This window comes from Triturus cristatus, chromosome 4_2 (genome assembly GCF_964204655.1).
Source record: "Triturus cristatus chromosome 4_2, aTriCri1.1, whole genome shotgun sequence".
Classification (NCBI taxonomy): domain Eukaryota; kingdom Metazoa; phylum Chordata; class Amphibia; order Caudata; family Salamandridae; genus Triturus; species Triturus cristatus.
The window spans coordinates 131515821-131530892 of record NC_140586.1 but is presented as its reverse complement, the minus strand read 5'-3'; the positions used below and the strand labels follow the sequence as shown (position 1 = coordinate 131530892).

Sequence of the window (15072 nt, the reverse complement as noted above, 5' to 3'; positions counted from 1 at the left end):
CACCTGAAAAGTACAGACAGAAGTTCAGGGGTAGTCACAAGCTGGGCACACAGAATTGGGTGGACTTCCTGGACTATGCAAAGAAGGCACTGGAAGGTTGGATTCAGGGCAGTGAAGTAAGGAACTACGAGGAGCTGTTTGACCTAGTACTGAAGGAACACCTACTCGAGAAATGTTTCCCTGAACTGCGGCAACACCTGGTGGATAGCAAGCTGACCAGTCCCCGGAAGCTTGCTGAGGAGGCGGACATTTGGGCTAGTACCCGGGTGTCCACAAGGGGGACTGGAGGGGATACTCAAAAGGCCGGACAGGGCGCCCCCCAGAAGAAAGAGGGAGGGGAAAAGAAAAAGGAGTTCTCCAAAGGCCCCCAAAATAACTTCCAAGGGAAGGGAACAGGATTCACCTCTAAGGCTAACCCAATCAGAAACCCTAATCCTGGCCAGAGTCAGCAGCCAAGGGTTGTCCATTGCTACGAGTGCGGTGGCGTTGGACACTATAAAGGAGATCCGAAGTGTCAGAAACGATCACCCCCTCCCACTGGAGGAAAGCCCCCCGGAGTAGCTAGTGTAGTGCTCGGGGAGGAGATGCCCTTAACTAAGGGAAGGGAGTGGGCGGGTGTCACTTTAGTGTCCCTGGGAGAACGGGAGATGGTTCCCAAGATCCAGGTGCCCGCAAATACCGCAAAGTATGGGCAGTGGATCACCATCAACGGCCAAAGAGGGGAGGCTCTGAGAGACACAGGAGCCAGTATGACTATGGTACGTAGCCAACTGGTGTCTCCAGAGCAAGTCATTCCCGATGTACTCCACCCAGCCGCGATGGCTGACGGCAGAACCGGCCACTATCCCGTGGCTGAGGTTCCCTTTGAATGGGGGGGGGTTGCAGGTTCACTTCGAGTTGCCGTAAGCCCTGCCGTGCCAGTCGATTGTCTGCTGGGCAATGACATGGAGCACAACGCTTGGAAGGAGGTGGAATACCGGACTCATACCGAGATGCTGGGTACACCTGACTGGGCCTGTGTTAGCACAAGGTCCGAGACTACCCGAAGAGGGAGTTCATTCCGGCTGGAGCCTGGAACAAAGGCCCAGCCAGCTGCCAGTCAAGGGAAGAACCGAGGACAGGAGGAGCCTGCCTCGGCGTCTCCACCCCGTAGGACGGATAGGCCACCGGAGGTGGTGGGCCAGGAGTCTGCGGAGGGGGATGTTACCAACCTGGAGGACTTACCCATCCCGGCCGAGTGGCACGTGGAGGGAGGCCCGTCCAGGGAGGAATTCTGCCAGGGCCAGAGGGAGTGCCCTACCCTTGAGGGGCTGAGGCGACAGGCCGAAGCCCAGGCAGCAGGGAACGTTGAAGGGAACTACAGTGTTTACTGGGAGGATGGCCTCCTCTACAGTGAACCCAAGGCACCCCTACATGGATCGTCACGAGCCTTGGTAGTTCCTCAACGTTACCGAGCCTTCCTTTTAGAGTTGGCTCACGAGATACCATTGGCAGGACACCTGGGGCAAGACAAGACCTTCGCCCGTCTTGTCCCACACTTTTATTGGCCTCAGATGAAAGTGTCGTCCGATACTTACTGCCGGACATGTGTGTCTTGCCAAGCCAGTGGGAAAACAGGGGTGAAGCTGAAAGCTCCCCTGGAACCACTTCCTGTCGTTAGCACCCCCTTTGAAAGGGTGGGCATCGACATTGTGGGTCCATTAGATCCACCGACTACAGCTGGTCACAGGTTTATCCTGGTTCTGGTGGATCATGCCACACGGTACCCAGAGGCAATACCTCTGAGGACCATAACAGCACCTGTTGTGGCTAGGGCCCTGATGGGAATCTTTACCCGAGTGGGTTTTCCCAAGGAAGTTGTGTCCGACAGGGGGACCAACTTCATGTCAGCATATATGCGGGCAATGTGGAAGGAGTGTGGAGTGACCTACCGGTTCACAACTCCTTACCACCCCCAGACCAATGGTCTAGTGGAAAGGTTTAACAAAACCTTAAAAGGCATGATCAGAAGTCTGCCTGAAAGCCTGCGGAGGAAATGGGACGTCCTCCTACCCTGTTTACTTTTTTCCTACAGGGAAGTGCCACAGAAGGGAGTGGGCTTCAGCCCCTTCGAGCTTCTGTATGGGCACCCTGTACGTGGACCTCTTAACCTGGTGAGAGACGGATGGGAAAGAACTCCCAGAAAGCTCCCCCAGGATGTGGTGAGCTACATGCTGGCCTTCCGGAGCCAAATGGCTAAGTTGTGGAAGCAAGCTTCTGACAACTTGGAAGCCAGCCAAGCAGTGATGAAGGCGTGGTATGACCACAACGCTCACCCGGTGGAGTTGGAGCCTGGCCAGAAGGTGTGGGTGATCGAACCAGGAGAGCTTAGTGCCCTTCAGGATCGCTGGTCAGGACCCTTTGAGGTGTTGGAGAAGAAGGGTAAGGCTACCTACTTGGTGGACCTGAAGACCCCTCGTCAGCCCCTGCGGGTGCTGCATGCCAACCGCCTCAAACCCCACCACGAGAGGCCCGAAGTCATCTTGATGATGGTGACTGACGGAGGAGAGGACGTGGAAAGCGAGCCTCTCCCTGATCTGTTTGCGTCTCAGGAAAAGGATGGGTCGGTGGAGGGAGTGATTCTCTCCCCATCTCTAACTCCTGAACAGCAGGAGGACTGTCGCCAGGCCCTGGGGCAGTACTCTACGTTGTTCTCCCTTGTCCCGGGTAGGACTCACCTGTGCGTCCATGACGTGGACACAGGAGACAGCCCACCTGTGAAGTCCAAGATCTACCGGATGTCAGACAAGGTGAAGGCCAGCATTCATAGTGAAGTCACTAAGATGCTGGAGCTAGGAGTGATTGAACCTTCTAGCAGCCCCTGGTCCAGTCCGGTGGTGTTAGTACCGAAAGCCGCACCACCGGGTGCCCAACCAGAACTGAGGTTCTGTGTGGACTACCGGGGACTGAATTCAGTGACAAAAACTGATGCTCATCCGATCCCTAGGGCGGATGAATTGATTGACCGGCTGGGAGCTGCCCAATATCTAAGTACCTTTGACCTTACCTCTGGGTACTGGCAGATCTCTTTGACTGATGGAGCAAGGGAAAGGTCAGCCTTCTCCACGCCCAATGGCCACTACCAGTTCTGTGTGATGCCCTTTGGGCTCAAGAACGCACCTGCCACGTTTCAGCGCCTGGTAAACCAGATCCTCACCGGAATGGAGAGTTTCTCTGCTGCTTATCTGGATGACATAGCCGTCTTCAGTAACAGCTGGGAGGATCACTTGCGTCACCTGCAAGCTGTTCTCCAGGCCCTGAGACAAGCTGGATTGACGATCAAGGCCAGCAAGTGCCAGATCGGGCAGGGGTCGGTAGTGTACCTTGGACACTTGGTGGGTAGGGGAACGGTGCAACCCCTCCAGGCGAAGATCGAGGCCATCATGGCCTGGGAACCCCCCAAGACACAGACTGAGGTCCGAGCATTTTTGGGCCTCACGGGATACTATCGCCGCTTCGTGAAGGGGTACGGTACAATCGTAGCCCCTCTCACGGAGCTCACGTCCAAGAAACAACCTCGACGGGTAGTCTGGACGGAGGCTTGTCAGCAAGCCTTTGAGAAATTGAAGAAAGCCATGTGCGAGGCCCCGGTCTTAAGGGCCCCAGACTTTTCCAGGAAGTTCATTGTCCAGACAGATGCATCAGAACATGGCATTGGGGCAGTGTTATCGCAACTCAACGAAGAGGGCCTGGATCAACCCGTGGTCTTCCTATCCAGGAGACTACTTCCCAGGGAACAGAAGTGGAGTGCAATAGAGCGTGAAGCCTTTGCAGTGGTATGGGCTCTGAAGAAGTTGCGGCCATACCTGTTTGGCTCGCACTTCCTAGTTCAGACCGACCACCGACCCCTTCGTTGGCTGATGCAAATGAAGGGGGAGAATCCCAAGTTGTTGAGGTGGTCTATTTCCCTACAGGGGATGGACTTTCAGGTGGAACATCGGCCTGGAGTGGACCACGCCAATGCAGACGGTCTCTCAAGGTATTTCCGCCTTAGTGATGAGAACTCCCAAGGGGTTGGGTAGCTCTCCCCACTTTCAGCTGGGGGGGACGCGTGTTAGACCTGTCAGCCCTTTGGGTGGTCCCTCCTCATCATTATTTATTTTGTCCCACTTTTGCCTCAAACCCTGTTTGAATTTTTCCTTTTTGGGAACCACCAGACTTTTTCGTGTTGCTACAGATTCAGGGAGCCATTTTAGCTACCCCTGAAACTTCTGTCTGAGGGCCTGGAGCACAAAATGGTGGCCACCTGTGACATCACCAGCATCCACTGGAACCTACCAGCACCTTCCAGAACATTCCAGGAGATTCCAGAACTCTGTGACAGTTGGAGACCGTTTAGAATGTTGGGAGGTTAAGACAGAGTGTTGGCAGTTGGCACCTGACTGGTGAAGAGAGAGGAGCACAACAGTGAAGGAGGAAGGAGTGAAGCAGCAGGGGTGGAAACTTGTGCCTGGAGTGGGGTCCATAAACCCACCCTTGATACTTGTCCCTACTGATGGATCCCAGCTTATAGCCCTGTGTGGGAAGAAGACAGAAGAAACTTATCCTAAGGACCTGGACAGCAGGAACAGGCCTTAGAACCAAGAAAACAGCAAGATTCTGACCTGAGAACTGGTTTCCCTGGAGTCCGGCGTCGAGTAGCCTGAAGACCTGGAGCCCGAGGTGGAGAAGCGGCGCTGACTGAAGTAGCAGACGTCGTACCCGGAGCCGCCTGAGGTCGTGAGAGGGCGCCGACGGAGGTCGTGAGGAATACCAGAGGTCGAGGAGGAAGTGAACCGAGGTCGAGCGAGCGGCGTCATCGGAGGAGTGAAGTCCGCCCTCCGGAGTCGTCGGAGACCGAGGTAGAGGAGCACCGGAGGTCGGGAGTGAGGATCGCACTCCGGAGTCGCCCGGAGCCTGTGAGGAGGAGCACCGGAGGTCGGGGGTGAGGATCGCACCCCGGAGTCGCCGGAAGTCGACATCGAGGCCAGGCCGGCCGACGTCATCGGAGCCGAGAGCGCCATCGGACCGGAGCCGCCCGAAGTCGACATCGTGAAGAGACTGCCCGACGCCGTCGAATCGGAGGTCGAGATCGAACCGAGGCCACCGACATCGGACCGGAACCGCCTGCCGGCGTCGTCAAAGAACTGACATTGTGCCGAGGCCGCCGAGACCGAACCGGAACCGCCTCACGGCGTCGACACGACTCCAGCGGCGTCGGAACATCAGAAAAAGGGCAGTAAGTGGAGTAGAGGGCGCCTAAGGCCCTGTGGAGACCTGAGAGACTGCTCTAAGGGGCTAGGGAGGTGCTGAAACCCACCTGACTGTGCCTGGGGTGAACTGGGACTAACCTAGAGAGGTTGTGTGGAGAGAGAAAGCCAGGGCACTGGTATACCCCCCTTGGATCTACCTCAGATTAGGCCTCAGCCTTGTCCCAGCCAGGGAGTAGCCCCCCTCAAGCCTTCCACAACCCTACAAGCTGTGCCTGGGCCATATCAGCCCTTAAGAATTGAAGTGTCATCTGATTATATGAGGGTTGCGGTATACTTTTAATTATTTATTGGGGATACTGTATTTATTGAGTTTTTACCTATTTATTGCTGCACTATATTTATAGGTCCACAGGACTTGTTGGTGTACAATATTTATTGGTACAGTATTTATTGCCTCAAAGTATTTAATTGTCTGTATATATTGCACTTGTATTTATGCCCTGTTATTTATGATCACCCCTATTTATTTCATCAAACAGCCAATATTTATTTGACCTGCACTAATTGAAACTTGTATATTGTGATTGACCTATTTATTTTTCCAATCAGCAACTAAGAGAAAAAGATAAAGAAAGAATATTTTCATAATTTTTACGGTGTAGAGTCGTTTTTGGAACGGATGCACGCATGGTTCTTGTATGGGTATATTGTATGCTTAGCACTGCGCCTGTTTCCTGACCACTCGAGCCAAGCTACCACAGTGTGTTCGGGGAGTCCACCACCACCCTGCGGAGTGGGAGTGGGCGTTTCCAACAGAAGCCCATTACAAACTCCTATATGCACAAAGTCCCGATGAGTGCACTGGTCAGGGGCAGGAAACTATAGTCCACCCAGAAATAGATTTAGATAGCACAAAGATCACCTTGAAGGAAGTGTATAATTCCTTAGATAGAATAGTCCCAGGGAAAGCAGCTGGCCTTGATAAGGTTCCTGGCGACTTGTATCGGAACCTAAGATCTGGGGCCCTTATTTATGGGTAGTTTTTAATGCCATTCTGGAAGCGATGGATCCCCCTGAGACTTGGCTGGGTGCAGAGGTGATACCAATATTCAAAAAGGGTTCGCCTCTTCTCCCAATCAACTATAGACCGATCAGTTTGATCGACGTCTCTCAGAAGGTGTTTGGAAGGATCATTTTGGATCGCCTACAATTATGGATGGAGGTCAATACTATTCTCTCCCCCCCTCCAGGCGGGGTTCAGGGCCAAAATGTCAACGGTAGACCAGATTTTCAGGCAGCAGCTCCTCTTTTGGAAGATAGTAACGATGGGGGACGGCAGTCTGTATCTGGTCTTCGTTGACCTTAAAAGTGCCCTGGACTTGGTTTCCAGAGAGGCACTATGGAAGGTGCTTAAAGAGTTGGGACGTCCGTCTTATCTCTTACTCCTACTTGGGAAATTACACATTGGCACCTTCGCCCAAATTAGATTTGGTAAGAACGGGGAACACACCAATGGCATTCCGGTTAATAGGGGAGTGAGGCAAGGATGCGTGTTAGCCCCAACACTGTTCTGCATTTTCATTAATGGCTTAGTGGATATCATAAATAAATGCCAGAACATCGATGCCCCTAAGCTAGCAAACAAGAGTATACCAGCAATGATGTTTGCAGACGACACCTTGCTCCTCTCAAAATCCCCCATGAGCCTGAAAAAATTCTGGATGCCTTCTGCGAATTTTGTAGGGATAGGGGTTTAGAAATCAATATATTAAAAACAACATTTATGGTTTTTAACCCCAGTAAGAATGTCCGCTCTAATCTCTGCATGAATATTGTGTACCGTTAGAAAGGGTATCAGAATTTGATTACCTGGGTCTTACCATAAATGAAAATATGACATGGAAACCCCAAGTGGCCAGATCTCATCTGAAATTAATACAGACAGCTGGGGGTTTGGCTAAACACTATAGAAAGTCCTTCCATAAACCCCCGACCACGGCTATAGAGATTTATAAGACGCAGGCCAGAAGCTCAGCTCTCTACGGGCTGAACTATGGGGCACCTCAACCTTAGGCCAATTACACATACCGAAAATAATTTTCTGAGGCAACTGACAGGGCTTCCGAGAACCTCCCCTCTCTTGCCCTTGTATATGGATCTGGGGGTGAGACCTATCGCACAAGAAATTGCAAGGCGTCCGCTACTGTATTGGCGACAAACGAGCTGGCGGAGTACAGAGCCGAACTGCAAGAGGTACTCAGCCTACCTGGGGCAGGAAAGCTTCCTTGGCTTATGCATATCAAGAAAAGTTTAAATGAGATAGGCTGTCCCGAGCTATAGGTAAGTCCTCTAATTGCCCACACCAGGGTTACGTGAACATATTTATCCACCATGTACTGGAAGGCGAAATTTGATAACATCTCAGAGGACCCCAAGATTGGCTCTGTAACTCGCCAGTTCCTGGATATAAAAGCCACTTACCAACTAGAGCCGTGTTTGGACTTTATACGTCCAACCATTACCAGGAAACTCTATTTGCAGTTTCGTCATGGTTGTCTCCCCCTGCATTCATTTGTCAATAAATGGTCTAAGGATGTTCCCATGGCCTGCACTGCCTGTGGTCTAGCTGATGAAACAGAACTGCATGTTTTTTTCTGTTTGCCAAGGCTACTCTAAGATCAGAAGAAGAGAATTACAGCAATTATGTAAGAATCTAGGTGCTATCTATTGCATAGATGTGTTTAGGCTTTTAAAACATGACACCAGCATGCATATAGTATTTGCTACCTCACGATTTCTTGCTGCAATGTGGTGGGCTCGTCTGCAATTTTTAAAACCTTAATGAAATGTATTTTTTTATCTGTGGTCATTGACAAATTGCGAAAGATCTTTTTCTTTTATCAATGTATTTTACCCCTTTTAATATTCTTGCCAAAATCTTTTTTAATCGTTGACATGAAATGCTGTCTTTTATGGTTTCATAACCGAAATAAAGATTTTCTAAATAAAAAATAAAAAAATTATATATTGTTCTGTGATTGTCAATATGGAACTTATACCCAGTATTTACAACACTGGTGCTCATGGGGTAGGAAAGGCTTGGGGTCTTGTAACTAAATCTTTCCACAATTATTATAATAAACTAATCTGTAAGAAACAACTAATAGACAGACACCCTCATACCTGCTGGAAGCTATATAGGTCACTTCTACCCAAGCCCATTGTCCTTCCTCTGGTAATGAATTTATAGATTTATTGGTTGCTCAGTTGTACATGATCGATGCTTTATATAAAGGCCACACATTATAAAAATATTGAAACAAATTACCTAAATATAACAACGTATGTAGCAAGTGGAAACTTGACCATTGTAGGTTTACAGTCTTTATATTGCAGAAAATAAGATTACAATTAATTTCATGTGGCCTCTGTCCAATCAGTCTGCAAAAACAAGTACATCCTTTTATGTCACTCCATGCCCCATATGCATACAAAGCTACTTACACTCCATTTCTGGGGATCCCAGGCTAGGAACCACCCGGTAAAGGTAGGGGGTTCAAAGCCCTGCTTAAGAATCAGTATAGGTGTGTCGATATCCCTGCCACTAGGGTGAGTCCTCAAGTATTCCTGGGCTGTCACCATAGCTTCTTTCTTTTCAATATCATTAGCTTCTACACCGATCCATAAAAAAATCTGAAAAACAAATGTTCAAGAATAAATAACTCAAAAAGTTTGTGGAAATTTCTGAGATATGTATAGCACTCACACTTTAAGTCACACATCACTATGAAGTATTACTCCAAGTAGCGAGAGAAGTGGGATTCTGTATTCCACACCTGTCCGATAAATTCTGGGAAATTTGCTGAAAGAAGTCTAAGAAACCATGTGGAATTCCATCACTCTTGTCTCTCTTCACTACTCTATGAAGGAACTTTAGGATGGTAACCTTCGTACTTCAAAGACGGAATCGCAGAGGTAGGAAGGAGGATAAGATTCCAATTCTTGTACCTCTCTGTGTGGATCTTTGAGGTATGAATGAAGGGAAGATCTTCATTACTCTCTGAGAGTAAATAAGGGAGAATTTAACACTTGTGTTACTTATCAAATCACCGTAAATTAATTATGCTATAGTCATTAGCAATGGCTAAATCAAGTCAGAGGGTAAGCTGTCTACCATGTAGCTGCTTAACATTCTATGTACACCTGCAAATGAACATCAGTAAACCAATATTTCTAAGGACTTTCTACCTCTGTAAGGCAAGTAGAAAGAAAGGGAGGAGGTTAGTACTCAAATAAAGTTTGTTTGCAAAGTTTACAGATAACTATATTATAGAAAAATGAATTCAGGAGCATATTTTAGTGAATTATTCTTACTTAATTGTGTATTTCATCCACATATTCAAATAACAAAAGCAAAAAGGGTAGAGGCTTGTGAATACAGAGCCCAAAAGCCTGCAAGATATTCCCTCTAGACTCGTTAATGCAGCTGCACTATTCACTCATAAGAATATTGCATACAACTGAACTGTTTAGACAAGCTAATGGCTGTAATCCTAGTAGCCAAATATAGCAATGATTAACATCTGGAGCATACTATACCCTCCAATGACCACATATTCGGTTTTTCATGGCTCTCTTTTCCTATCCAGCATGTCTTTATAAGTCCTGTTGCCAATAACATGGTTTTTAACCATGACCTTAACAACTTACAAACAGTCTATTATTATTAATCATCTCAACGCTCCTATATTTTATTTCAAAGAATAGCGATTGGTTTTTAACCATGACCTTAACAACTTACAAACAGTCTATTATTATTAATCATCTCAACCCTCCTATATTTTATTTCAAAGAATAGCGATTTGAAGTGACAGGAAGACCACATTTTGAATTAAACACCATAATTGAGTGAACAGTGCATTCTAAAAACGTCTAGCGGTATTGCGTAATCTGTCTCTGTGGAGCTAGTATATCAGATGCCACTTGCTGTGGGTATTTTTAAAGTTTATTTGACACATTTATATAGCTCACTTGAACCCATGGGTACTAGATAATTTTGGGCATATTTATCAAGTAGTTGCGCCCCACTTGAGCCACACAAAGGGGCGCAAGGGCGGCACAACTACTAAGTTAAATTTATCAAGCCACACAAGGTCACCATGTGTGGCTCTGAGTGGCTTGATACATCTAGAATAATGCAACGCAGTGCAAATTGCTGTCTTGCCTTACTCTGCCCCAGAGAGGCGTTCTATGGGTAGTGAGTGGGTGTTCCCACGCAACGGCCATGGATTTTGGCGCACTCCCAGATTTATCTTTACTGGTAGACCTGGGAATGCGTCAAAATGCTATGCCTCCCCAGGGGAAGCGTAGCGAGGAGAAATATCTATATTTCGCCTAGTTTTTTCCTCTTTCCTCATTCTATGTGTGCTGCATTCTGCAGCATACATATAGAGAGGAAAATGCCTCTGGGGATTGTTTTGTAAAGGAAGGTCTCCTTTCCTGCATAACAACAATCCTGCTAACAACACAGGCCCCTTTGTATCATGGTGAAAGGGTGCCTGCGTTAGCGCTAGGCAGCACACTGTGTGCCAGTGCTTGGAAAAGACAGAAATGCGCCCTATTATTTTAAATACAGTGCATTCCTGCCCTTTCCCTGTCATGCAGCGCAGCAAGGGGGCTTGCTTGCCTGTGTGACGTTTTGATAAATATGCCCCTCAATGTATAACAACATTTATACATTATAAGGCAACCAAATGATAAATATTAAAAAGCACTAATCATTATAACAGTGAAGTAGAGTCTGAGGTGGGCTTGTGACAATAGTATGGGTACAGAATAGACTGAATAGATCAGCTTTCACATTTTTCCAGCAGGCAGTTGTAGGTGTAATTGTTCTTAGTGTAAGTGGTAAAGAGTTATATGATATGAATGGCAGGTCATAATTTCTAATCCTGCAAGACAAACTCAGTCTTTAATACTTATAAGGTTGATGAGTTGACTTCTAGTAAAATGGGTAATGCTAGCACCTGTTATTTACTGTACTTAGAAAGCACACACGCTGCAGTATTAGGAGCTATATAAAAACAAGTTACTATTTCAAATGGGTTTTAGGTTCCTTTGTTAAATTTTAGGACAAAATTGGGCATTTTTCTTTCAACTAAGGAGTCTGTGGTTAAGAATGAATGAAGGAAGTGACCTTTTATAATGCATGGTTATCCAAAGGTATCCCAACACTGATGAACGCCTGAGCTCAGGACAGATTATGCTTTGAGAAAGGTAAGTGAGTCAGAAGAGGAAAAGTCTGGGACTTTAATGGAGGACAGTGCACTTGACAAAATGTTTAGCTAATCAGGGAAGTTTCCAGACCAGAAAAGGAGTTGTGTGATTGATTGTTCTAGGATATGGTAGTATATTTGTAGCAACACGTGGTTCAGTTTAAAAGACAAAGTACTCTGTTGGGATGTCAGGTTTTAAGATAGTGAGCAACATTACTTGTTGTCATGCCTAAATACAATTTTATATATATATTGCAAAATAATAATGCTCACATATGTCTTAACATATACCGATACATTATATTCCAAATTGATATGATGTTTTTTACAGCCTCTAGACTGCTAAAATCCTTGTAGGCCTGCTAAGTAAGGAATATGCTACTTACCAGTATGCATCTTTTCTTGGCATGTAGAGCTGCAGATCTACACACTATGCATAGATTGCCATCTGGTGTTGGGCCCGGATGTTTGCACTTGTTTTTGTCTTGGAAAGTCTTTTGGAAGTCACAAGGTATGTGACTCCTCCTTTGGATCATAGTGCGCATGGGCATCAGCTCCATCCTCAGATTGTTTTTCGCCAGCAGGGAAATTATGGAGCTTTGTAAGAAACAGGAAGGATGCCCATGTATGGGGTATCTAAGTTAGATAATACTGGAACAGATAAAGGTAGCCGGGGAGGCAGGTGGGCGTGTGTAGATCTGCAGCTCTACATGCCAAGAACGCATGCATACTGGTAAGTAGCATATTCCGTTCGAGGCATATGAGCTGCAAATTACACACTATGCATAGATTGTATAGCAGTATCCCCTCTTAGCGGCAACCACCAGTATCTGTTGCAGTAGTTTGAAATAGTGTTTTGAGTACAGCCTGGCCCACATTAGCTTGTTGTTTAGTTTGCACATTGACACAATAGTGTTTTGTGAATGTGTGCGGTGTAGACCATGTAGCTGCTCTGCAGATATCGTCTAAGGGAATGTTCCCTAAAAATGCCATTGAAGGCCCTATCTTTCGTGTAGAGTGGGCTTTAGGAGGAACAGATAATGTACGCTTTGCTTTGTGGTAACCAATCTGTATGCATTTGACAATCCACCTAGCTATCCCAGATTTTTATATGGGGTTGCCCTTGTGTGGTGGTGATAAAGACACGAATAGTTGTTTGGTCTTACGAAAAGCTTGTGTTCTCTCTATGTAGTACAGCAGTGCTCTTTGGACATCTAAGGTGTGAAGAGCTCTTTCTGCGACTGTTTGTGGCTGCGAGAAAAATACAGGCAGCTCCACAGATTGATTGAGGTGGAAGGGAGAAATGACTTTAGGGAGGAATTTAGGATTAGTTCTGAGTACAACTTTAATATGATGCATTTGCAGAAAGGGTTCCTGAATAGTTAGTGCTTGTAGTTCGCTAACTCTTCGTAGAGAGGTAATAGCTACTAGGAAAGCAGTTTTCCATGTTAAGAATTGTAGCTCACATTTATGTAGAGGTTCGAATGGTGGCCCCATTAGCCTTGTGAGAACAATGTTTAAATTTCACACGGGTGAAGGTGGTACTCTGGGGGGAATTATTCTTTTGAGTCCTTCCATAAAAGCTTTTATGGCAGGTACTCTGAGGAGTGATAGATGTTGTCTATTTTGTAGATATGCTGCTATGGCAGCAAGATGCAGTCTGATAGACGTGTAGGCTAAGTTGCATCTTTGGAGGTGTAGTAAATAGCCTATGATGTGTTGGACAGACACATCTAGGGGATCAGTGTTGTTGTTATGGCAGTATATTACAACTCTTTTCCACTTGGCTGCATGACATGCTCTAATGGTAGGCCGTCTAGCTTCTTAGATGATGTTCATACAGTCAGGAGGAAGGTTGAGGTAACCGAATTCTAGGACTTCAGTAGACAAATCGCTAGGTTGAGCTGAGCTGGGTCTGGGTGTTGTATCTCTCCATGGTTCTGGGTTAGGAGGTGTGGAGAGAGGTGTAATTTTTGGTGCGGAACTACGGAGAGTTCCAGCAATGTGGTGTACCATGGTTGTCTGGCCCAAGTTGGAGCAACTAGGATGAGCGTTAAGGAGTGTTTCTGTAGTTTGCGCACCACTAGTGGAATGAGTGGGCAAGGCGGAAAAGCGTACGCAAATCTGCCTGACCAGTTCATCCATATCGCATTGCCTTTGGACAATGGGTGAGGATACCTGGCAGAGAAGTTTGGGCATTTGGCGTTTTTGTGGGTGGCGAAGAGGTCTATCTGTGGTTTCCCCCACATCTGAAAAAACAGTTGAAGAACTTGTGGATGAAGTTCCCACTCGTGGATTTGTTGTGTTTGACGGCTCAACAGATCGACTATTGTGTTTTGGACTCCTGGGACATGTTGGGCTAGGAGAAAAATGTTCTGAGGTATAGCCCACCTCCATATGCTCTGTGCGAGCTGAGAGAGCTGCAGAGAGTGTGTCCCGCCTTGTTTTTGTATATAATACACGGCTGTCATGTTGTCGGTGCAGACTAAGACAGCTTTGCCTGAAATGTGTTTTTGGAATGCTTTCAAGGCTAGGAATATGGCTAGTAGCTCCAGGTGGTTGATGTGGAGTAACTTTTGTTGAGGTGTCCACCTGCCCTGCATGGTGTGATGAAGTAGGTGAGCTCCCCAGCCGGAGAGCGATGCGTCCGCTGTCATGACTATTTGAGGAACGGGCTCGAGGAACGGTCGCCCTTTGAAAAGGTTCTTGGTGTTCCACCACTGCAGAGAGCGATGGGTACGACCGTCTACCAACACCTGATCTGTTCGCTGACCTTGAGCCTGGTTCCATTGGCGTGCTAAGCACTATTGGAGAGGACGCATCTGGAGTCTTGCATGAGGCACTATGAATATGTAAGAGGCCATCATCCCTATGAGTTGCATGAATACTCAAGCTGCAAGAGAGTGTTGCGGTTGGAATCTGGTGAAAAGAGCTTGTATGCTCGCTATTCTGGCGGGACTGGGATAGGCTAGCGCCCTTGAGGTGTCTATTGTGGCACCGAGGTATTGTTGAGTGTGGGACGGTTGCAGCTGGGACTTGGCGTGGTTTATTGTGAACCCTAGGTCGTGAAGTTGTTGAATAGTGGCATGAGTGTGTTGTACACACTGATTGTATGAGCTTGCTTTTATGAGCCAGTCGTCTAGATATGGGAAGACATGGATGTGTTGTCTTCTTAGGTGTGATGCCACCACCGCTAGGCACTTGGTAAACACTCTTGGTACTGTGGTGACTCCGAATGGGAGTACTTTGAATTGATAGTGCTGACCGTCCACTACGAATCTGAGATATTTTCTGTGAGCGCTGTGAATGGGAATGTGGAAATAGGCGTCCTTGAGGTCTAGAGTAGCAAGGAAGTCGCCCTGGGAAAGCAAAGGGAGGACCTGCTGAAGTGTGACCATATGGAAGTGGTCTGAGTGTATGTATAGGTTTAGGGGTCTGAGATCTAAAATAGACCTTAGAGATCCGTCCTTCTTTGGTATGAGAAAATAGAGGGAGTAAACTCCCTTGTTTTGTTGGTGCAGGGGAACTGGTTTTATTGCACTTTTTTTGTAGGAGGGAGATTAACT

The 15072-nt window shown here is 47.1% G+C and overlaps 1 protein-coding gene and 1 long non-coding RNA gene across 3 annotated transcripts in view; one reads left to right on the top strand and one right to left on the bottom strand.

The window, feature by feature from the left end:
- AVIL (advillin) overlaps window positions 1–15072 on the bottom strand; it is a 289261-nt gene that overhangs the window by 64320 nt on the left and 209869 nt on the right. For both annotated transcript variants that reach the window (XM_085600802.1, XM_085600801.1), the window contains exon 17: window positions 8736–8924. In XM_085600802.1, coding sequence (XP_085456928.1) covers window positions 8736–8924 — 189 coding nt within the window. The remainder of the gene's footprint in view (window positions 1–8735; window positions 8925–15072) is intronic.
- Window positions 1–15072, top strand: part of LOC146833159 (uncharacterized) — a 111349-nt gene that overhangs the window by 39402 nt on the left and 56875 nt on the right. The window lies entirely within an intron of this gene.